Source organism: Coffea arabica, chromosome 3e, assembly GCF_036785885.1.
Source record: "Coffea arabica cultivar ET-39 chromosome 3e, Coffea Arabica ET-39 HiFi, whole genome shotgun sequence".
NCBI lineage: Eukaryota > Viridiplantae > Streptophyta > Magnoliopsida > Gentianales > Rubiaceae > Coffea > Coffea arabica.
In genome coordinates, this window is record NC_092315.1 from 48,516,629 (window position 1) to 48,538,256 (window position 21,628).

The window sequence follows — 21,628 nt, forward strand, 5'->3', positions numbered from 1 at the left end:
TCCAGTGGAATTGTTTTGTCCTTGTCCTGCAAATACATATATATATATATAGAAAGTATTTATGAGTTTAATTAATGCACTTTATACCTCAAAAAAAAAAAAGCAAAGTACACTTTGGGCCTCCTATTTCTTTACTAAAATATATTTTGCAACAATCACTATCAATTATTGTCAGTATTTGGGGTTGATTGGTGACAATTAGGCGCAAATCATCCAAATACAAGTTGGGGTAAAGGGCAAATCTCACAATAAGAGGAGCAATTGAGTAGAGCATTGGGCCAAAGAATATCTTTCATTACAGGTAAAACTTCTTTGAGCCCCATGGATTTATAAAAATAAGGATTAAGTTTTTATCCACCGTCAACGACAACTGGTATGGATGTATATCAATTATGTACAAAGTGAATTTCAAATGGCACGTAGCTACATCTGCTTATGTATACATTAATATTAACAGTGTATAAAAAATTACCCTATAAACAAAGTAAACAAATGAATTAGCAAAACAAACCCCATCTTTCTCTCCTAACAATCTCGAATAAGAAAAAAATTAATAAAACAACAAAAAAGGGGAAAAGAATCACTTGAAAAAAGAAAAAGAGACATAAAAAAAAAATATATATATATATATATATATATATATATATATATTGAAAGGAAGATGCAGCTTATTGGAGCATGTGGAAAAGCATGGCTTGTGAAATTAGTTGTATCCCAACAATAATCTAATTGTACATGAATTAGTTTTACATTAAATTGTTGAAATAGAAAAACACGTAGACAAATTGTGGAGAAAGCTTGAAAATCGCCTGTGTCTTCGGTTGCCATCAAGCCATCACGTTAGGGAGACAGTTGCATGAGATAGAAGATGTAGACAGGAAATATAAGATTCTATTCTCACATTTCAATCATACAGTACAAAAAGTCAAACTTCTCGTACAGATCTACTAATCCACCGATATAAGTGCTGCTTCTTATGGTTCATGATCTGCACTATAACAATTCTTCCATCCCTTATTATCTTGGGTTCTTCTCAAATATATATATAAAAGGTGAGAAAAAGGACTCAGTGCGGTTGGAGTTCTGTATGATTCAATCCCGTTGTCATACTTTTTATATTATTTGGTGTATAAATATATTATATTGTTATATTCCTAATAAAAGTGAAGTATAAGAACAAGATACTTGACACATATTCTTCTTTTTTTTTTCACTTGACATATATTCAGTACAACATTATAGTATATTTATACATGAAAAATTTAAGCACGTACAACAACTGGATAGAATCGTATAAAATACAACAACACTGAGTCCTTGTCCCAAAAGGTGACACGTATATTTATTTTATCTGAAAGGCGTTATCATTTACAATGCAAAAACAAATGCAATTAGGGGGTGATGATATTTTTTATGTACTCCCTCCTCCCCAAAATTTGGGACGCTTTTTGGGAAACACACTTTTTATGTACAGTAACATTATGGGGATACACTTATCTGATTCTTCCAATCGTACCCTTTGCTGTTTGTGGAGTAAAACAACAAACTGTTGAGGACCACTTGCCATTAAGTCACTTTGACTAAAAGGCAAAGACAATCAGAAGGGTATAACTTCCGATGATGTGTTATGGCTGGGTCCATCAGAATTGGTTAGTGCAATCTTGACTTTTCAATAGAAGGGTATAACTGAAAAATAATTTTAAAAGTGGTTTGGCTTTTTCAAAGTGACTCAAATTTTGGGACAAGCAAAAAGTGGAAATATGACATTAACAATGGGACGGAGGGAGTACTACTTATGATGTGCCCTTAAGGCACATAGTAGAATGAGTTTATTCTATTTATGATTAATGTTGTGTTAGTGCAAGAATTTTCTTACACATTGACTTCAATTGTTAATATTTATTGTATCTTCAAGCTTATAACCACGGTCTACATTTTAAAGACATTATGGATCTTAAGTCCACAAGAGCGAAAAAATTGGTGTTGAATTCGCCTCGAGTTGAAAAAATTCGAGAAAATTGTAAAGATACAAATACATTGATGCTGAAAATTACATAGCATTCTTAAAAGTATTTGTGTTTTAATACAACTAAACTATTTGTTTATTGTCTTTCACTTAAGTTGTCAATTTTTTTTCAACAATTAATATTTTATACAAGTACATATATCATTCTACTGTTGACCTTGATCACGTTAGATTGTTTAATTAGGCCGGTCACCTAAATTGTAGTTTATGCATGTTAAACTCATTAATTATAGTTAATAATTACAGATTCCATGCCGTACATCTCCAAGTACATATCTGACCACAGATCCACGTCAAACTTTGCACTATAAATAATCTCAAGCTTACTAACTCCTTAATCTACTCAAACTTGATTTCCATTCTCATCTCCTTTTAACTTTCATTGCCTTGAAGGCTAATAATCAAACAATGGCTAAATGCATTTCGATTCTATCAATCCTTTTTCTCTCCATTCTTTGCCATTTCACTCCAAATATTGCAGCTAATAATGTGGTACATTTTGGCGCACGGGGAGATGGGAGAACAGACTCGACGTTGCCTTTCCTCCGGGCATGGATGTCAGCCTGCAGCTCAGCCAGGCCGGCAACAGTGTATGTGCCCCGTAGAACTTTCTTGATGAAAACTGTCACATTTTCAGGCCCCTGCAGGAGCAGAATTAGGTTTCAGATAGATGGAACCCTTGTTGCTCCAAACAATCATCGTGCACTCGGAAATTCGGGCTTCTGGATTTTGTTTCATAAGGTCAGTAGGCTCACAATCTATGGTGGAACTGTGGATGCTCGAGGAGCTGGTTTTTGGGCTTGCAGGAAGAATGGCCGTAATTGCCCAGCTGGAGCAAGGGTAAGTCGTACATATCTACACAAATATTCTAACAATCTAACATGCTAATTATATCAATCCATACACGTTTGTAGACAGGAAAATCAAAGCAAAAAAATGTTGATACGTGACACAACTCTATGGTAAAAACAAAGTAAAAGACGATTTGAATCCGATTTTTTAGATACTCAGCGTTTGTGTTAATCGCATCTCAGTTTTTGTTTAGTCAATATTTGTAATTAAATTACGGGCAATGCAGATTAACTACGACTAATCAAAAAAAATTTCGAACAATGCAGTCAATATCACTAATTTGGTGTAACAATGTACTGGTGAGCGGATTGAAATCGGTGAACAGCCAGACAATGCATATGGCTATAGGCCATTGTAGCAATGTGAAGATACAGAATGTGAAGATCATTGCCCCCAGTGGAAGCCCCAATACAGATGGCATTCATGTTGAATCGTCAATTGGTGTTTCAATCCTGGACAGCATGATCAGAACGGGTGACGACTGTATATCAATTGGCCCTGGCTCCATGAACCTGTGGATTTCAAGAATTGGCTGTGGCCCTGGACATGGAATTAGGTAAAATCACAAATTGAACAACATGATTGAAACTCATAAGGGTATGATAATTACAAGCAATTGTATCTAACCCTCATTACAAAATCACATAATACAGTAGCAGCAGAAGCACCTTAAGTGTGACCCTTTATCAACTGAAGTTTTCTAGCTAGTTAATTTCTATATCTAGCTAGGAGAAGCCAAGTTTTGCGCATTTTTGGATTAATTTCTATGTTGATTTTTGGTGCAGTATTGGTAGCTTGGGCAATAGTTACAATGAAGCAGGAGTGCAGAATGTGACCGTAACTAACTCCATTTTCACCAAAACTCAGAATGGAGTGCGGGTAAAGTCATGGGCAAGACCAAGTGGTGGCTACGCTAGAAATCTTCACTTTCGAAATTTGATCATGAGAAATGTTGCCTATCCCATCATCATCGACCAAAAATATTGCCCAGATAATGTTTGCCCCCGTCAGGTAAGCAATCCCACAAACACCACCGCCTCGAACTGCCTTGCAAAATATTGTTCAGGCTCAATTTCATCTAGCTTGATATTCCTAGGTTTCAAGAAATGATTTAAGTTTCTCGGGCGGATGGTTTTGCAGGGGTCTGGAGTGAAGATTAGTCAAGTAACGTACAGAAACATAAAGGGCACATCAGCAACCCAAGCAGCAGTAAAGTTCGAATGCAGTTCCAGTAATCCATGTAGAGGAATCACATTACACGACATAAAGCTTACTTACTCCAACCGATTATTTGACAGGCCAACGGTGGCTTATTGTAGCAATGCAATGGGAACTCATAGAGGCTCTGTCTTCCCAAAGAGTTGTTTCTAAATGGATCCCCAACTTTTATGCACATAAATTTTATGCTTAATTCAGTCCTTTTTTTTTTTTGGGAGAGCTCTACCTGGTTTTAATTTTTTTTTTTTCAAAGTTGAACAAGAATAATTCTAACCTTAAACCCACAGTAATACCAAAAGCCGGTAACTTCTGGTACCACTGAGGAGACTATAACTATACTCACACACCCTGGACAAACCGATGTGGGATACGGGGAAGGGAACAGGGGACAATCACACACCCTACCTGGTTTTAGTTGGACTATTCATTTTTCCAATTAATTAGATATGTGAGCTTTTCAACATAATTGTATCAGGCCTTCCATTTATATATGATGAGAAGTGCCAACTACATATTATATCTAAAGATTTCTTTCCATTCCTAATTTTCTCCTATCGCTTCTTTCTCCTCCTTATGGAAAACTCATTTGTACATGTACATATACATGCGTATTATGTGTACGACATCTATACAATGTATAATGCGTGAACGATGATAGTTGATGCAAACACTTTTGTCGTTTTTTGGACTTTCAATTTTATCCTTATAAAAATTAGTTTTTACCTTAATCACCTAATCACATTTTGACAATATAATTACTTATAGCCATCCTAAGTATTGTAACTACCAAACTACTATCATCATATAAACCATAGGTCTTTCATGAAAATTTTACACAAATTTTTTTGTATGTAACAAACAAAAGTTATACAAAATTGATTCATTTGAATTATTTTCTAATTGCACACGCATTGGATGTGCCTTTAATACTAGTATAGATAATTGTAACCAGTCGTCAAAATGTAGAAAAGCGAATTGCTGAAGACCATTTGAACAATATTTTAGTTTTCGATCTTCAAACTTTGCATTTTTCGAGGTTGCTAAGTGTTTACATGCGAATTCCAGTGCTTGTTAGATTTTTTTAATACAGGTCTTAGATTCTTTGATTGAAATAGTTGCCTATGCCTTTTGGATACTTGTTGGGATGGTGATTTACTATTTGTCATTTATACTTTTCACCCTATATATATATATATATATATATATATATATATATATATATATATCTTAGAATATCATCAACTCTATAGTACATTACTTGAATTGGTTAAAAACCAACTGACTTTGATAGTTATCTTTGCAATAGAGATACTTTACTTCCCCTAATTCACATATGTTTACTGAAATAGTCTTGTTGATCTAGGGAAACTAAAGTCTTGTTGTTCAAGAAGTTAACTGTCAATACTCAAGAAATCAAAGACTTTTATTGTTTTACAATAAATTTAGAAGAATGAAGGGAAAATGTCTAAAGAAGAATCCATTAAATGGAATAAAATAGGTTGAAAATGTCACTAATCAGTTGTAAAACAAAGAAATCAAAAGGGAGAATTGGGAAAATGAGATTGCAAAGAAACCACCGACAAAAAAAAAATATGGAGTCTCATGCAATAACTGATCTTTTATATCCTTTACATATGCAACAATAGTTTTATTGTTTTGAAAACTTTTAGATCGGATACCTGACCAAGTATAATGATCCAAATGTCCCCAAAATTACGTTGCTTTTACATGATCATGTTTCTGATTTCTTGTAAGAAACTCACATCTTATCTGTCATTCCTTCTTAATCATTAGCGAATATGTTCCCAGCAGCTAGAGTCCCGCCGGTGTCTGCGGTTGCCATTAAGATATCACGTTGTATGAACACTTGCATGAGCTATAGGTGGTGCAGAAACAAATATATCCTTTAGCTCAGAATCAGTGTATACACCAGCGAGTTTAGATGCCTATCACACGTGCAAAATTTAGTGTTCAAATTGCATATTGAAATGATGTAACATATATCTCGATTTGTTATTGTATATATGTACTGACAGTGTAGAAAGGATTAATCCTTCGTAAATATACATAAACATACATAAGTGCTATTTGTTATAGACTTATAGTGCATACTTTGCTACAAGGCCTTTCCTCTTTGGTTTGTAAACAAAATTTAGAAAAAGAAAAGGGAAGTTTGATGTATAAGGTTAAGTCGGTCACTAATAAATCATATTCAGGTAAGATAGTCTAATTTTTTTTGCATCACTGTGTGTGAGTTATATAATCAGATTAATGTTTTTTCCTATAACTATCGGTGCAGCGAATTTTTTTTATTTTAACTGTTCTAAATAATGACACTTAAATTTGAAATTCAATTTATACACATATATTACGCATTTTGCACTTGCTAGTAATTCGAAAAATACACATATTAAGTCTAGTGATTAAAAAATACACGTATTAAGTAGGAAAGATCAATTCTATGTATAAGTGTCATATTATCAAAATTCTAGAAAATGAGCCTTCACCCTTATCATTAGTGCAATCGAAGCTTCAAAATGTGAGGTTAGAGGAAGTGCTTGCAATTGCACATACCCTGGGTTTATCTGATTGATCTTCAGATAAATTAAGTGGAGGACATCTCTTTGCAAATAAAATTTGGATTCAGCTAATACAGGAAGCTTAATTCAATGTATACAATTCCAGAAAATGATCATCTAGGTAGAAAAAGCTTTTGCTTATTGGTATCGGACACACAAGAATCAATTCAGCTAATATGGCAAGGCTAAATTCAATGTATACAATCGAGATAATCAATCAATCAATCAATCAATCAAGGTTGAACGAGTGTTTTCAACAGGCGAGCATTGATTAACAATCAGTTCATGCAGATATATCATTTTCTCTGTTCTTGAGTAGCATACATGAAATGCCTATTCAATATATATGTCCAGCAATGTCTTTGAATTGTTTGTCAAGACTTTTTTTTTCCACCCTTCTTGAAACAGAAGACAGAAAATATAATGATTATAATTATCTTAATCACAACAGATTGACGTCAGTCACATGTTCAAGAGACTAAATTGTTGGTGCTTCCTGCGTTAATCATGGATCTTAAATTCCCAAGTATATATTAGCAAATAAAAATTCATGATTACAATACTAATACCTTGCTTAATCTGCCCCGATAAAGAATCTAAACCCAAATTCCACCGTACATCTCTGAGTACATGACGTGGGATTAACAGGTTTAACATTTTAAACACCTACATTAATCAATGCATTCTTGTACTACTATAAATAATCAGAGGTTGCTTCTTCAATCTTCTCAAACTTGACATAGAATTAATATCCATTCCTCACTTCTTGTCTGAGAAAGGCTGAACAATGGCGAATCCCATTTGCATTTCAGGGATACTTTTTCTCTCCATTTTCAGCCTTTATTCAACCCTCATTGCAGCTTACAATGTAGTAAATTTTGGTGCCAGGGGAGATGGGAGAACAGATTCCACGGCAGCATTTCTCCGGGCCTGGATGTCAGCTTGCAGCTCAGCTAGCCCGGCAACAGTTTACGTGCCCCCAGGGAACTTCTTGATTAGAGCGGTATCTTTCTCAGGGCCCTGTAGGAGCAGAATCCAGTTCCAAATAGATGGAACTCTTGTTGCTCCTGATAATTATTATGTCATTGGCAACTCTGGATTCTGGATTTTGTTTTATAAGGTCAGTAGGCTGACAATCAGTGGTGGAACCATCGATGCCCGGGGAAATGGATTTTGGTCTTGTAGGAAGGACGGCAACAATTGCCCGGCTGGAGCCAGGGTAAGTCTCCTGATCAAAGAATTGTTTTGATTTGATACCTTTGCCCTGTGGGAATTAATTGAGTCAATTCTTTATGATTGATCGATTAATAATGGTGAAATTGAATGCAGTCGATGATGCTAATGTGGTGTAACGATGTATTGGTAAGCGGATTGACATCATATAATAGCCAGACAATTCACATTGGCATCGACCACAGCAGCAATATGAAGTTACAGAATCTGAAAATCACTGCCCCAAGTGGAAGCCCCAACACAGACGGCATACATGTGGAATCATCAACGGGTGTCACAATTGTGGGCAGTACCATCAAGACAGGCGATGACTGCATATCAATTGGTGCTGGCACCATGAACCTGTGGATTTCAAATATTGGCTGTGGCCCTGGACATGGAATCAGGTAAAAATAGACATTATTGTCGTGCATTTTCAATTTGCATGAGCCAAATAAGAATAGATGATCAGGTTCCATGGAGTTGTCTAGCTATTACTCCCTCTGTCTCATTTTGATAGTCCTGTTTCCCTTTTTCGTCCGTTCCAAATTATAACTCACCTTTCAATTGAAGAATGTAGTTATATTTTAATTTCTCTAAAAGACCCTTATTCAATGTAGGTTGTTATTAGTATAACCTACCTTATTTAATATAGATTATTATTGAATATAACATGTCGTCCTATTTAATGTAAAAGGAGGATTGATTCTTTCTTGACCATCAATTCATATTCCCATAAACCATTAATTCAAGTTTCCATGAATAATTAATATAAACTTATACTATATTTAATGTAACAGTATTTTAGAAAAATAGCAATTTAAATTTATTTTTCAAACAAAGTTAACTACTTTTTCTTAAACTGTGTAAAAAAAAAAAAAAAAAACTAGAACTATCAAAATGGGACGAAGGGAGTACATTTTTCCTGATTCAAAACTTTCTGCTGCAACTGATTTTATGATGGTCAATTGGCCAGTCAATATATTATGTACTAGTAATTAATTATTTGTACAATTCTAATCAATCTCTCATGAGCTTTTCAAACTATAGTTTAGTGGAGTATTGAGTTTTTCAAGGCACCATGGGGCAAATAACTTGTTTTTAAACACATGGATCCCAACCGGCAAACACATTATTCACCAAAGAAACTGAATTAATAGAGTATCTAAATTCTTAAAAGTTACACCCAAGCGAAGAGAAAGTAATTAATGAGACTACATCTGATTCTTGCATCTTACATTTATAGTAACCTCAATTTTACTAAGTTGAAATAATTTATCTCGCTGCAGCATTGGTAGTCTGGGCAATAGTTACCATGAAGCTGGAGTCCAAAATGTGACAGTCGCCGACTCCGTTTTCACCGAAACAGAGAATGGGGTAGGGATAAAGTCATGGGCAAAACCAGGTGGTAGCTATGCAAGAAGTCTCCTCTTCAAGAACCTGATAATGAGAAGTGTTGCATATCCCATCATCATTGATCAGAAGTATTGTCCAGATAACAGCTGCCCACATCAGGTAATTCTTCAATTACAGATCTCTAATTCACCTTCCATTAGGGATTGATTTGGATATTGAACACCAGACTCCCCATCAAATACCTAATACATACTCCTAGCTGCTTAGTTTAACCAAAAAAGAAAAAGGGCAAATTACATTTTACCCCCCTATGGTTTAGTATTTTTCTACATAACCCTCTATGGTTTCAAAAGCTATACATAACCCCTCTCATGATTTGGATTAAAGTATCAAAGTGACGAAAATAGTCATTCGTAACGGAACTTTTAAAAATATCAATATTAACCTTAAAAATATATGATACGCTAACCCCGTGTGATTTTTATATTTTATCATATAACCCCCTTATGGTTTAATGTTTTACCATATAACTCCCTTATAGCTTTCAAAATATACACATAACCCCCCTTAGTCAATAAATAATTTTCAACTTTATATAAGGGTATTTTTGATATTTTAGGTGACTCCGTTACGAATGATCATTTCCGTCACTTTGACATTTTAATCCAAACCATGAGAGGATTATATATAGCTTTTGAAATCATAGAGAGGTTATGTAAAAAATACTAAACCATAAGGGGGTAAAGTGGAATTTGCCCAAAAAAGCGAAAGTGGTTTCACTTTCAGTTTATCAACTTTTAAAAATCTCAAATTCATCAAATTCAACATTGACGTGGCCCAAGGATTTGCTACGACCCTAGTTACTGTATTAAGCTACATAGCCAATTAGACCCTATCTCACCCTGCTGCACATAAAAACATCTCAAGTTTTTGAGTCAAAGTAAAATCAGCGCCCAAGTTTCGGCACAATGAAGATCAGAGCCAGCGTTTCAAGAGTTGGACTGAATAACGACTCAGTCGAGATCAAGATTTAAAAGATTTCGACTATTAAGATCAATATCAAATAATTGGATGACATTACAAACATACAGATATATGAATGATAAACAACTAGATAACATGAATAAGTAACATAAAAAGTACACAAAAACATAAAGAAATCTTGGTTTCTTGACAGATTTTGATATGGTCAACTGATTGTTGGTCTGTTCAGTTCACTCAACCCGAACAATCACTCGATCTTCGATCAAAATAGCTGGTCCAAGATGAATTTGAAGGCGCTATTCTCAGGCACAGCACGTTTTCCTATGCTAATTTAGACTAGTTAATTCTCCCTCCGCCCCATTTTAATAGTTCTGTTTTTCTTTTTCGTCTGTCTCAAATTGCAGTATCATTTATCAACCACTTTTGACTTTCATTTCATTTCTAAAGTTTTCACTAATTTCTTTTTTTTCTTTTAAATGTGTGTGTGTGTGTGTGGATGTACTACAGAGTTCTGGAGTAAAAGTTAGTCAAGTAATCTACAGAAACATAAAAGGCACTTCAGCAACCCAACAAGCAGTGAAGTTCGATTGTAGTTCCAGCAATCCGTGCAGTGGAATCACATTACAGGACATAAAACTCACTTACTTGAACCGTTTTTACAAGCCAACAGTGGCCTATTGTAGCAATGCAATCGGAAGACAAAGCGGCGCAGTCTTTCCAAAGAGTTGCTTCTGAATCTGATGATAAAGAATTTATGCAAGACTGATACATAATCACAATTTTATGTGCATAATTTTAAGCTACGGATTGTGGGATTTTTTTTTTTTGGAGAGCTGTACCTTGTCTTAATTTGATATTATTTTTCCAAATTAAGACAAGTAAGATGTGTATCTCAATTGTTAGACCTTCCATTTAATGAATTATAATGAGAAGTGTCTCTTATTATTGCTTTAAATTTGTTTTTGATATTAGAAATATGTATGATGTTTTCCCACAAAATAGATCGAAAAAAAAAGTGCACATACCACACACAAATAAAGGTCCAATTCCCCTTTCTCTTCCTCCTCTCTACCTCTTTCTTGTCCACTCATTCAAAAAATCTTCTTTCCCATGCCAGAGTATCTAATTTTCTCTCCACTAGAATTTTTCCATGAGAGTTTTATTGACTCTACAACCTTCTAATGAGAATTTCTTCTTTTAAGTTTGTCCAAATAATAGATCCCTCGCTCTTAAGATTTTCCTTCTAAGAGTTTTTTGTTCGTTCTTTTTCATTTTTTTCATTTGTTAAATCTAGGTTTTCTATAATTTGTTTGTCAAATTTGCTATTTCTTAGCTTGTTTTGTCATATCTAAATTTGATGGTTTGGCCTTGTGATAGTCAAATAGTATATCTATTGACAACATGCATAGATCGTTTTGAAGTTGCAAGGATCTTTCGAATTTGTAAGAAATTCGGTTGTAATTAAATGTCTTTTTTTTTTGTTTATTTTCTAGATTAGAAGATGTTCAAACCAAGACATGGTGCAGTTTTATCAATAAAATTATCTGTTTATCCCAAAAAAAAACTAAACTGAAATCACCTCTCTTATATGGCTTTTTTGAAGAAGGAAAATCTACTAATATGGCTCTATGTAAAACAATTAGTTCTTATGCTTTAAGCATAGTTATGAATGAGGAGAGATTTGTTGTATCTCCTTAGTGTCATTGTACACTTTGTATAGGTAGTTGAGCCGTTATTTAAATATTGTAAAGTCTTGGTTGTTATAAAATCCATCTATCGTTTCCGGAAAAAAAAAGAAGAAGAAATCACCTGTGTTATAAGATTAACATTTAAGGGCAAATTTTATCTCTACAATTTTTTAAAAAATTTGGGTTATCAAAATGCTTATTGGAAAATCTACTGATGTGGGACCATGTGTAGCAATTGCAAGTAAATATATTTTACTTTGTTCCCAGACCGCAAATGCAATTAGTGGCGGAGCCTCGTTGTTGGGAGGGTGGGCAAATTCAAATTGTTCCCTTAAACTTTCAAAAATTACAAATTTGTCATATAAATTTTCAGAACTTTTCAGTCCAATATCCCGTTTGAAAATTAGGAAGGTTCATTACTTTAGACATCAGTGAAAATAAAAAGACAATAACACTGTGCACGAGGATAACTTTGTCATAAAACCAAAAGCAACTCGAGCTCAAATTATTATGAAGTTTTATGTCAAAACTAATCATAATGAAGCTAAATTGAGCTTGAACTTGAGTTAGGTCTTTAAAAGTCGCCTAACAAATAAAGAAAAGAAAAGTGGATGGAAGAGAGATGAAGAAAATGAAAATATACAGACAATATGGTTCATAAAATCAGCCATCATCTTTTTCAGTTTCAGTAGCCTGGCTAGCTAGTAGATTTCATGCTTGAGCAGGGCCATATTCTCTGCATATCCCAACAACAGACCCCGGAATGCAGTAGCTGCCGCAACCAGGTGTATTCCGGCAATCATCATGGCTATAACACCCGCATCCATCTGTGTAGTCGGTCGGCAACATTTTTCTCATCATCAGTACTGTTTCTTGCTGTACAGGGATCAATTTTCTGGCCTCTACCTTGGTCGAGAGCAGCTCCATAACAGCTGAAATTGATCAACAATGTCAAATTAGTCATACATAATGTGTGTATGTGTGTGTGTGTGTGTGTATATGGCCGTGCATATATCCTGAGAGAAAGAAAGACTTACAAGATTGTGCAAGCAATAAGAGCAGAATTAGGGAAAAAATTGGCTTAACTAATGAAGGGCTGAGAAGCCTTCTTTCCATCTCTTGCAGCAATGTTATGTGGAGAACAATTTTGCAACTTCATAGTACAGGCTAACTTTATTTGCTGGTATATATTATATTGCCAAAAGTCATTGGAATGATCATGAACTTGTCTGCCATTTGCAATTAATGGAGATCCTGAAATCAAGTGTGGACTTGTTATAGATGTTTTTATAGTTGGATCAGACTCAAAAATTTTCGAATTTCATTTCCCTCCACATTTTCTTTACTTGTCCGCCATTACTGAATCAATGGAACATAAACTTAGAAGAAAGGCAGTATATAATATGGAGTACTATCAATCATATGTTTGATGGAGTCAAAGAAGAGGACACTGGATTTTCTTCAGTCAAAAGAGTACACGTTTGAGTCTCTCTAGGTCACTTTTATTACTCCTTGTCCTTGAATGGTGCTAAAGTAAGTAATCCTTCTATAGTGCCTTTTTACTCTTCCAATTGCTCTGACTCATCTCATAGCAAGCTAAAAGCCTAAAAGTGTAATGTTTCTCATTGCATATGATATCTTGGGGATATAGGTATTGGTTTGTTTGAGTAGTGCTTTATTTGCTTATATTATCGACACATTTTTCGATCATCTTTTTATGCATATACATCATATCAAAAATGTGTTACAGAATTTGTTTCAAAAAGTTATCTCAAATAATCTCCTATCTAGTCATTGAAATAATTATTGCTACGCTTTTTGCAATATAATGTATATGAAATAAAAAATATATGTTAGAAAATGTGTTTGTGATGCAAAAATAATAATTTTTTTGATAAATAAGATTGCTTGGAGTCCATCTTTGCATGGTAAATATGTTTTTTAGAAGCGAAATCAATTCCAAGAACAGTACTATCATGTTTCAGCTTTTCTTGTGACCATTTGAAAGCATGTTTGAATTTGCTATGTACTAAGTATAACTTTTCATTTTTCCTAGGTGAAAATAGGTTGTAGACACATAATCCTGCATGATTTTACACTTCATCTGAGCCTAATTTGCATTATTAGCAACATTTGAACTTGTTCAAGTTTGTGCCACTCGTAAACAGAGAGTTATTCATGGACTGACCCTAATGAAGTTTCGATTGCATACATCGAACTCCTTAAGTATTCAAGAATGCAGGAAGTGCAAGTATGCCCTTAGCCCCTTACAGATTTTCCACTTCGGTTATGTTGTGTATAATGGAACTTGACAATAATATTTTTTTCACACGTATGTTTGAGATACAAAGTAAAAGTACCCAGAGAAAAAAAAAAGAACAAAAGAATTTTATGTAATTCTTTTTTCTAGACTATGTAAAAGATAGTACTATTATAGTATTATGGATAATTGCACATTGCCCCACCATCGTTATGCTAGACATCATTGTTGTTATCTCCTTGCATGGTTTTGCTGATGGTTTAAAGCAAGACATCGCATAAGTAGGCATGGCCATTATTACAGCTTTCAACATCACTTCTTTCCCAGCAGAGCATAAGAGCTTATTCCTCCAGCTTTGCAGCTTATTTTTAATACTCTCTTTTATGAATCCAAATACTTGGTCTTTGGTCTTGTTATCACCATTGGTGGTCCGAGGTATTTTCCTTGGGTAATTGCTTGAATTCCCCCTAGTGCCTATGCTTGAACTCCTTGGGTATTTTTAGTCTCTTTTCCTAGGATTGTCCCTTCCTCTACCTATATTTTGCCTATGCTGATTAATGATGTACTCAAACTAAAAACACCAAGAAGGGTGCCTTGTACATATGGTGTTTTAAAGTATTGGAATTCTTGTTTTTTTTTCCAAAAAAAAAAAAGAAACAACATATTATATGAATACCAGTAATTAAAATGTAATTGGAATACAACATATTAACTATATCCCTGAAAAATGCAAGGATAACTGAGTCATGACTGTGGTCATTCATGAATATGAGTAATGTGAATTTATTTTTTTTATTTTCTTTTCTTGTGTTCAATATTTTCTTGCATTTTAGACTTTAGAGAAGGAACATAGGGTAAATTACTTATTACCTCCTGTGATTTTATATAATGTTAGATTATCTCTCTAAGGTTTTAAAATAACCACATAATCCCCCTGTAATTTCATGTAACGTAGAAAATAGATGGAATGCACAATCAATTATGTCATTTATACCAAATACGCTTTAAAAGCGCTTGTGATATAATTTTAATATCTATGTAACCCCCTTATGATTTATATAAATATCCATTTTACTCTCTATGATTTTTGCATTTATCCATATAATTTCCCTATACTTTTATATAAGGTGATTAAGCCGTCGATTGATTTATCCTTTAAGTAAGAGCACTAGCACTATTGAAACGTTAAAGGTGTCACATGATAATAGATGAAACTATAGGGGATCATATGCAATTTACCCTTTTCTACATACAAGAATGCTGCAGCTACACGTGTCACGTGGACTTTCCAGCACGTGCTTAAACGTTGACCTGTGCAAATTAAGGCCGTACTAAACAAGGACACACATGCATTCTATATTAATTCATACGTAAATTTTTGAAGGTTACAAAACCTAAAATACCAATAAAACTAATAATATGATTCTCTACCATTATCCCAATATTAACTCTTATATTTGTGTATGAAATGTTAATTTATTTAAAACGTTTTTACCTTATTATTATTGTGTGTATAAATCTATAGAAATTATCGCATACGTCGTTACTATTTCTTATATTACTTGAAAGGTATGACATTATCATCGTTGAAATTCTAAGTTTTATTTTAAATTTTGAAATATAAATTTTCAAATGTAATACATCAAAAGTTTATTACACCAAACTTATACATAACTCTTCTTCTTTTTGAAGCCAAAAGAGAAGACTAGTCAACAAATCTTTTCTTTTTCTTTTTTTTTTGGGTTCAAACTAATTAACAAGGCTTTGAATTAACAAAGAATGATTGGAACAATGGCGAAAGTGGTGATGTACATTTTAGGATCAAAATTAAACAGCATTATGTCTTGATCAATTACATTAATTAAAAGCCTCTTACTCCTTTTTTCATATTGATGTTCACTTTGATTAGGGCCTTCCACATTTGACAGCTTAGTGATTAACTAGACTCATAGCAATTGAATACCATGACCATTAACATCCACTTGTACTATTGTACATGATAAATTTTCATCCTGGCTTAACATAATCCAAACAGAGTATGAACAAACCACTAAAAAAAGACTTTGATTAATACTTGAGCAAATTTGTGAGACTCTGAGTCATGTGCAAATTCAGACAAATGATTGTTGGTTCAATGGTCCCAATGTTTCTTATAGATTTTTTTTAATACTAACAATCTGTTGACTTTCCAATCCCATCCCACCAATTATGAATTATTTGCAAATGTCTCTTAATCTTCTTTGGACTTTTTAGCAATCAACTAATCAAGGACTTAGAATTATCACAAGAAAATGAACAAACATGCTCTTTCAGATTGCTTATCAGCCACATGGTCTCCGTACATATCTTAACATGCAATTGAAGTAGGCCATGACGTACCCTTTAAACCACAATTGACTTGTTCATTCATCAATCAATCCATAATCATTAACAGGAAATAACTGCTTCCAACTGATCCCATTCCCTACAGAACCTGTATATGTAGCACCAGCAGCACCAATCAAGATCACACATTCGCCAAGCTTTGTATTACACTGCAATTGTATCAGAAAAATGGCTAGCAGCCTGAGAGCTTCATGCATTTTCTTACTATCATTGACAGCCCTTTTGACCATCACAAGTGCTGCAACCTTAAATGTGATCAGCTTTGGTGCAAAATCAGATGGCAGGACTGACTCAACTCAGTCATTCCTCAAGGCCTGGGCTTCAGCTTGTAGCTCTGTCCAGGCAGCCACCATCTTCGTCCCTCGAGGGCGTTACTTGATAAAGGCAGCAGTGTTTAGAGGGCCATGTAAAAACAGGATTACTGTGCAAATTGATGGTACTCTTGTAGCCCCCGATGATTACTGGGGTCTAGGAAACTCAGGGTACTGGCTATTGTTCATTCAGGTCAACCGCCTCTCGGTTATTGGCGGAACTCTGGATGCTAAGGGAGCTGGATTTTGGGCATGCCGCACGTCAGGGAGAAACTGCCCTGTCGGAGCCAGGGTATGTTGGATAAATCTTCTTTATAGGAATCATGATAGTATTACGGTTTTTCTGTTCTTTCATAGTTTGTTAACAACATTTTTATGTGCGCAAATGCAGTCAATAACTTTCAATTGGGTGAATGATGGAGTGATCAGTGGCTTGACATCGATTAACAGTCAGCTTATGCACGTAGTGGTTAACAGCTGCAAGAATGTAAAAGTTCAAAATGTAAGGATTGTAGCTCCAGACCTGAGCCCAAATACAGATGGCATTCATGTCCGAGGCTCAACAGGTGTCACCATCAGTGGCAGTAGCATTCAAACGGGAGATGACTGTGTATCAATTGGTCCTGGAACAAGAAACCTGTGGATGGAGAAGATAAACTGTGGCCCCGGACATGGTGTCAGGTAACCTGAAGTCAGAAAATTTTTGCAGTAAAAATAGTAATTAGTATTCTTCATTCTTACTCATTCTCAGATTGCACATCCCAAAGAAGAAGAAATTAGCTAATGGAATAAGCATGTTAATTGCAGCATAGGGAGCCTGGGCAGAGATTTCAATGAAGATGGCGTCCAAAATGTGACACTAATAAATTCAGTGTTCAGTGGATCCGACAACGGCTTGAGAATAAAATCATGGGCAAGACCTACCACTGCATTTGTCAGCAACATCAAATTTCAGAATATCATCATGAAGAATGTGGGGAATCCCATTATCATTGATCAGAACTACTGCCCCGACAACCGAGGTTGTCCTCGCCAGGTAATAAATGAACAGAAACAGATGATAATACACCACAAATTAATCCATTTCTTGCACAAATCAAAACTTACGAATCAACTTTCGTGTGTTTTTTGTTCTTTTTCCTGCAGACTTCTGGTGTAAAGATAGATCAAGTTATATACCAAAATATACAGGGAACATCAGCCACACCGGTCGCTGTAATTTTCGATTGCAGTCCTAGTAATCCTTGCAGAGGCATCAAGTTGCGAGACATAAAGCTCACCTATTTGAATAGGAAAGCACAATCACTTTGCAAGAACATAGGAGGAACTGCAGCAGGAGTCATCACGCCAGAGAGTTGTTTATAACCCTTTTTTTTTTCTTCCCATAGATTTTTTCTCTTCATTTAGGGATCATACAAACACATGAATTCCTGCTTTCAGGGGCTTGTAATTTTATTTCCAACCCCATGTAACTGCTGATTGTAATAAGGAAGCAAGATAACAAGATTTGAATAGATTCTGATATATGATACAAAAAACCACACCATCTGCAGTTCAAAATTTCGAGCGCGTTTTTTGATGATCTTTCTTTCCATTTTTTTCCCGTCTTTATTGACACACCAGTCTTATATATGTGTGCTAATTAGTATATGCTTATTATGCTATACAAGAAATTAGCAAATTGAATTACTCTAGTCTTCGTTTGTAATTTGCTCACAATAGGATCAAAATTCTCAATCAATCAATCAAAACAAATAATTTGGTGGGAGTCTTCTTTTTTTTTTTTTTGTTCTTTTTCGTCCATATCACCAAAAAATAACACTCACAATAGGATTTTTTTACCGACAAGATCCATCTTTCAAATCTCTGGCTCAATAAGGGCTAATTTTGTTTTCTGTAATTGTCAAACAACTAAGTACTACAAGTTTTTTTTAACAACTTTATCTACAGTAACTTCAAAAAATTTCTCAAAGTTTTTAAACTATACACTTCAAGATATTCAAAAATTTACACACTTCAAAAATTTTTTCCTACAATTTACAGTAAAATTTTAAACAAACATCCAAAAAATTCATTTGCCAAAAGGGGCCGTTTTGAAAAATACCCCAACATCAAGGGTTAGGGTTCTGATACTATATCCAGGCATCAAAAAAAATAGGGAGGATATTTAGCACCAAAAAAATATATATGTTGGAGAGGATTGAGAAGAAAATTAAATTAAGAGGGATTAGTGAGATAAATTAAGTTAATACAACATTTGATATGTCAATATCAACAGAGTCTTTGCTTACACTTTGCTTTATATATAGTTCAATTTTCTGTTTCTAAGTCTGTATTATGCGGTGAATTAAATTTTTAAAGTGAACTGATCATGACTACAAGATCCGCGGCTATTCCGCCTGACAATGCTCCGCGGTTGCTCCACGTGTCTCGTGGAACTGTATCAGTGCCCCCACTCCTCTTCAGTCTTCACTATGGTATATTAAAAAGAAAAACAAAAACAAACCTATATATATGGATTTGGGGCAGGGACGGTCATCAGGCGGATCGTTCCTGAGCAGTTTACGGTCAAGATTGGAACAAAAAAAATTATACAGTCCAAATTTCATCTTCTACCTCGTTTTTAACAACATGTGTGGGACTCACAAATTTTTGTTCTCAAATTACACGTTATTGAAAGTAAGTTACATCATATTCAAACAGAGTTATGCCGTGTGCAAAATGCACATAACCTTCAGGAACGGTTGCACCTGCAACAGTTCCTGCCCCTGGTCCCTATATATATATATATATATATATATATATATATACACACACACTCACACACACACACATATATATGCATTACTCAAAAAAAATGTGATAAAACTCTCGTTCACTAATAGATTAGTGTACTAACGGATTAAATGCACGTCATATGTATAAGATTTTAAACTTAAATCTAAATTTTGTACAGATATTATGAATTCAAGTCGTGTACAATATACAGTTGTTAGTGTAGAAAAAAATTGATCCAAAAAATAGAGGGTTGTGACGCGTGATACAGATTTCATTTTCTTTTGTTTTTTTCCTTGCTACACAATTTCAATATTCTTTAGATTAAATAACAAAGTTCGATCCCTAAGAAAAAAATTGATGGCTTCTTGTATGTAAAAAAAAAATTAATAAATAAAGTATATTGTATATTTTTTCAACGCATAAATATGCTTAATTTTATGGTAATATAACCAAGCCGTACTCAAGCGTTTGACTAAATAGAGTATAAGTGTACAATTAAAGCCGTACTTATGAGCTATGAATGAATCTAAGGAAGAACAAATAACATGGCAACCAATGGGTTCATGCATGTATTTACTTCCCAAGACCGTAATCTCCGTACTTATACACATGGCTTCATAAGTTTCTTTTGCACTGAAACTATTAATTATTTCTTGTTTAATGTGAATTGAATAAGCCAATTTAGACATAGAATATTCCTTTTGGCATCATCAATCTAATCAGTTAATATTTTTTTTTTTTTGTCGAAACGATAGATGTCCTATAACCTAATCTAGCCTAGTCTAAGGGGAAGGGGAGGGGATTCGATGTGAGTACAGACTCCATCGATGAAGGTCAATTAAGACCGCCACAAATTGTGACAAATTTGTGGGAGGCAGGGATTGAATCCCTGACCTCCAGCATCACCTTTAATGGTGATGACCACTAGACCAAATGGCCAGTGGCAATCTAATCAGTTAATACTTAGACCATGTTTTTGCAAATAATGGAAGAAGTTATATATTTCCATGGACATGAGAAGAGTACATGCATGGAGTTGAAAGTGGGATTTTTGGTTATTCTTTTTTCTCATATATATGCTACTAGAATACATTGATTCTAATTTTCAGTGCAAATTACTAATGTTTACTAAGGTTTGCTTTCAATTCTTGAGTCATTTTGAAGGATCCTAAGATTCTTTTCCAAAACCTTCTTAGCTATATATGCTTGCATGTATAAGCTTGCCTACCTTGTCATTCATGTCTCAATGAATAATATGGGGTTTTTTTTTTTTTGTGGTTCATTGTAGTTTCCTTATTTCTTCCATTAATCTTGCTTGAAAATAATGTTTCTAGGACCTAGCATCTTGTATGACAGTGCCATTTTTACAGTTTGCAATAAAAAAAATTAGCATTGACATTGAATTTTGTGGCCATGCCAAAAAGTCATACAATTGATTAATTGAAGATCAAGTTGTAATTTAAAATTAAATCTTTGACCTTTAAGCAATATTCCCTTTTCATTTTATGTCAACCTTTTTTATTTTATTCTTTTTTTTAAATGAGAGGTTTTAAACTCGGGATCTCCTGTTTATTTAAACCCTAAACCGCTCAACCCTGCAGTCAACTGAAACTGTTCAAGACTAGAAGTTATAAGCAAGCAATTTTGTATGCCAAAGAGCCATGTGCTAATTCAAACATAGGAATGATATTTGATCATCAGCTCAATGGAATCTCAAAGTGTTTATCAAGTAACAAATCCGTTGACTTCTAATCCCTAGCCACCAATCATTTCTTGGTACCCATTTGTATAAAGTTTTCTTGTTTCAAAAACCAATTAAAAAGTTAGAACTAGTATATGAAAATGGTGTGAAAATGCTCTTATGATAGCTTATCACATGGTCACCGTACATATCATAACATGTAGTTGAAGTAGGCCATGACGTACCATTAACAACAATTGACTAATTCCATGATGCCACCATCAATCATTTGTACATT

At 34.3% G+C, this 21,628-nt stretch overlaps 3 protein-coding genes across 3 annotated transcripts; all 3 read left to right on the top strand.

Annotated features, from left to right (window-relative positions):
• The first annotated feature begins 2,434 nt into the window (after positions 1-2,434).
• LOC113737762 (polygalacturonase-like) lies at positions 2,435-4,249 on the top strand. Its single transcript, XM_027264941.1, has 4 exons — positions 2,435-2,866; positions 3,145-3,434; positions 3,664-3,889; positions 4,019-4,249. Exons 1-4 carry the CDS (start codon positions 2,435-2,437, stop codon positions 4,247-4,249), a joined length of 1,179 nt encoding a protein of 392 aa, XP_027120742.1.
• Positions 4,250-7,462: 3,213 nt separating this feature from the next.
• Positions 7,463-11,048, top strand: LOC113736468 (polygalacturonase-like). Its single transcript, XM_027263473.2, has 4 exons — positions 7,463-7,894; positions 8,005-8,294; positions 9,177-9,402; positions 10,735-11,048. Exons 1-4 carry the CDS (start codon positions 7,463-7,465, stop codon positions 10,960-10,962), a joined length of 1,176 nt encoding a protein of 391 aa, XP_027119274.1. The 3' UTR covers positions 10,963-11,048.
• A 5,660-nt stretch (positions 11,049-16,708) lies between these two features.
• Positions 16,709-18,303, top strand: LOC113736707 (polygalacturonase-like). The gene is made up of 4 exons (XM_027263782.2): positions 16,709-17,163; positions 17,263-17,552; positions 17,679-17,907; positions 18,018-18,303. The coding sequence occupies exons 1-4, from the start codon at positions 16,729-16,731 to the stop codon at positions 18,234-18,236; spliced, it is 1,173 nt and encodes a 390-aa protein (XP_027119583.1). The 5' UTR covers positions 16,709-16,728; the 3' UTR covers positions 18,237-18,303.
• Positions 18,304-21,628: the final 3,325 nt, after the last annotated feature.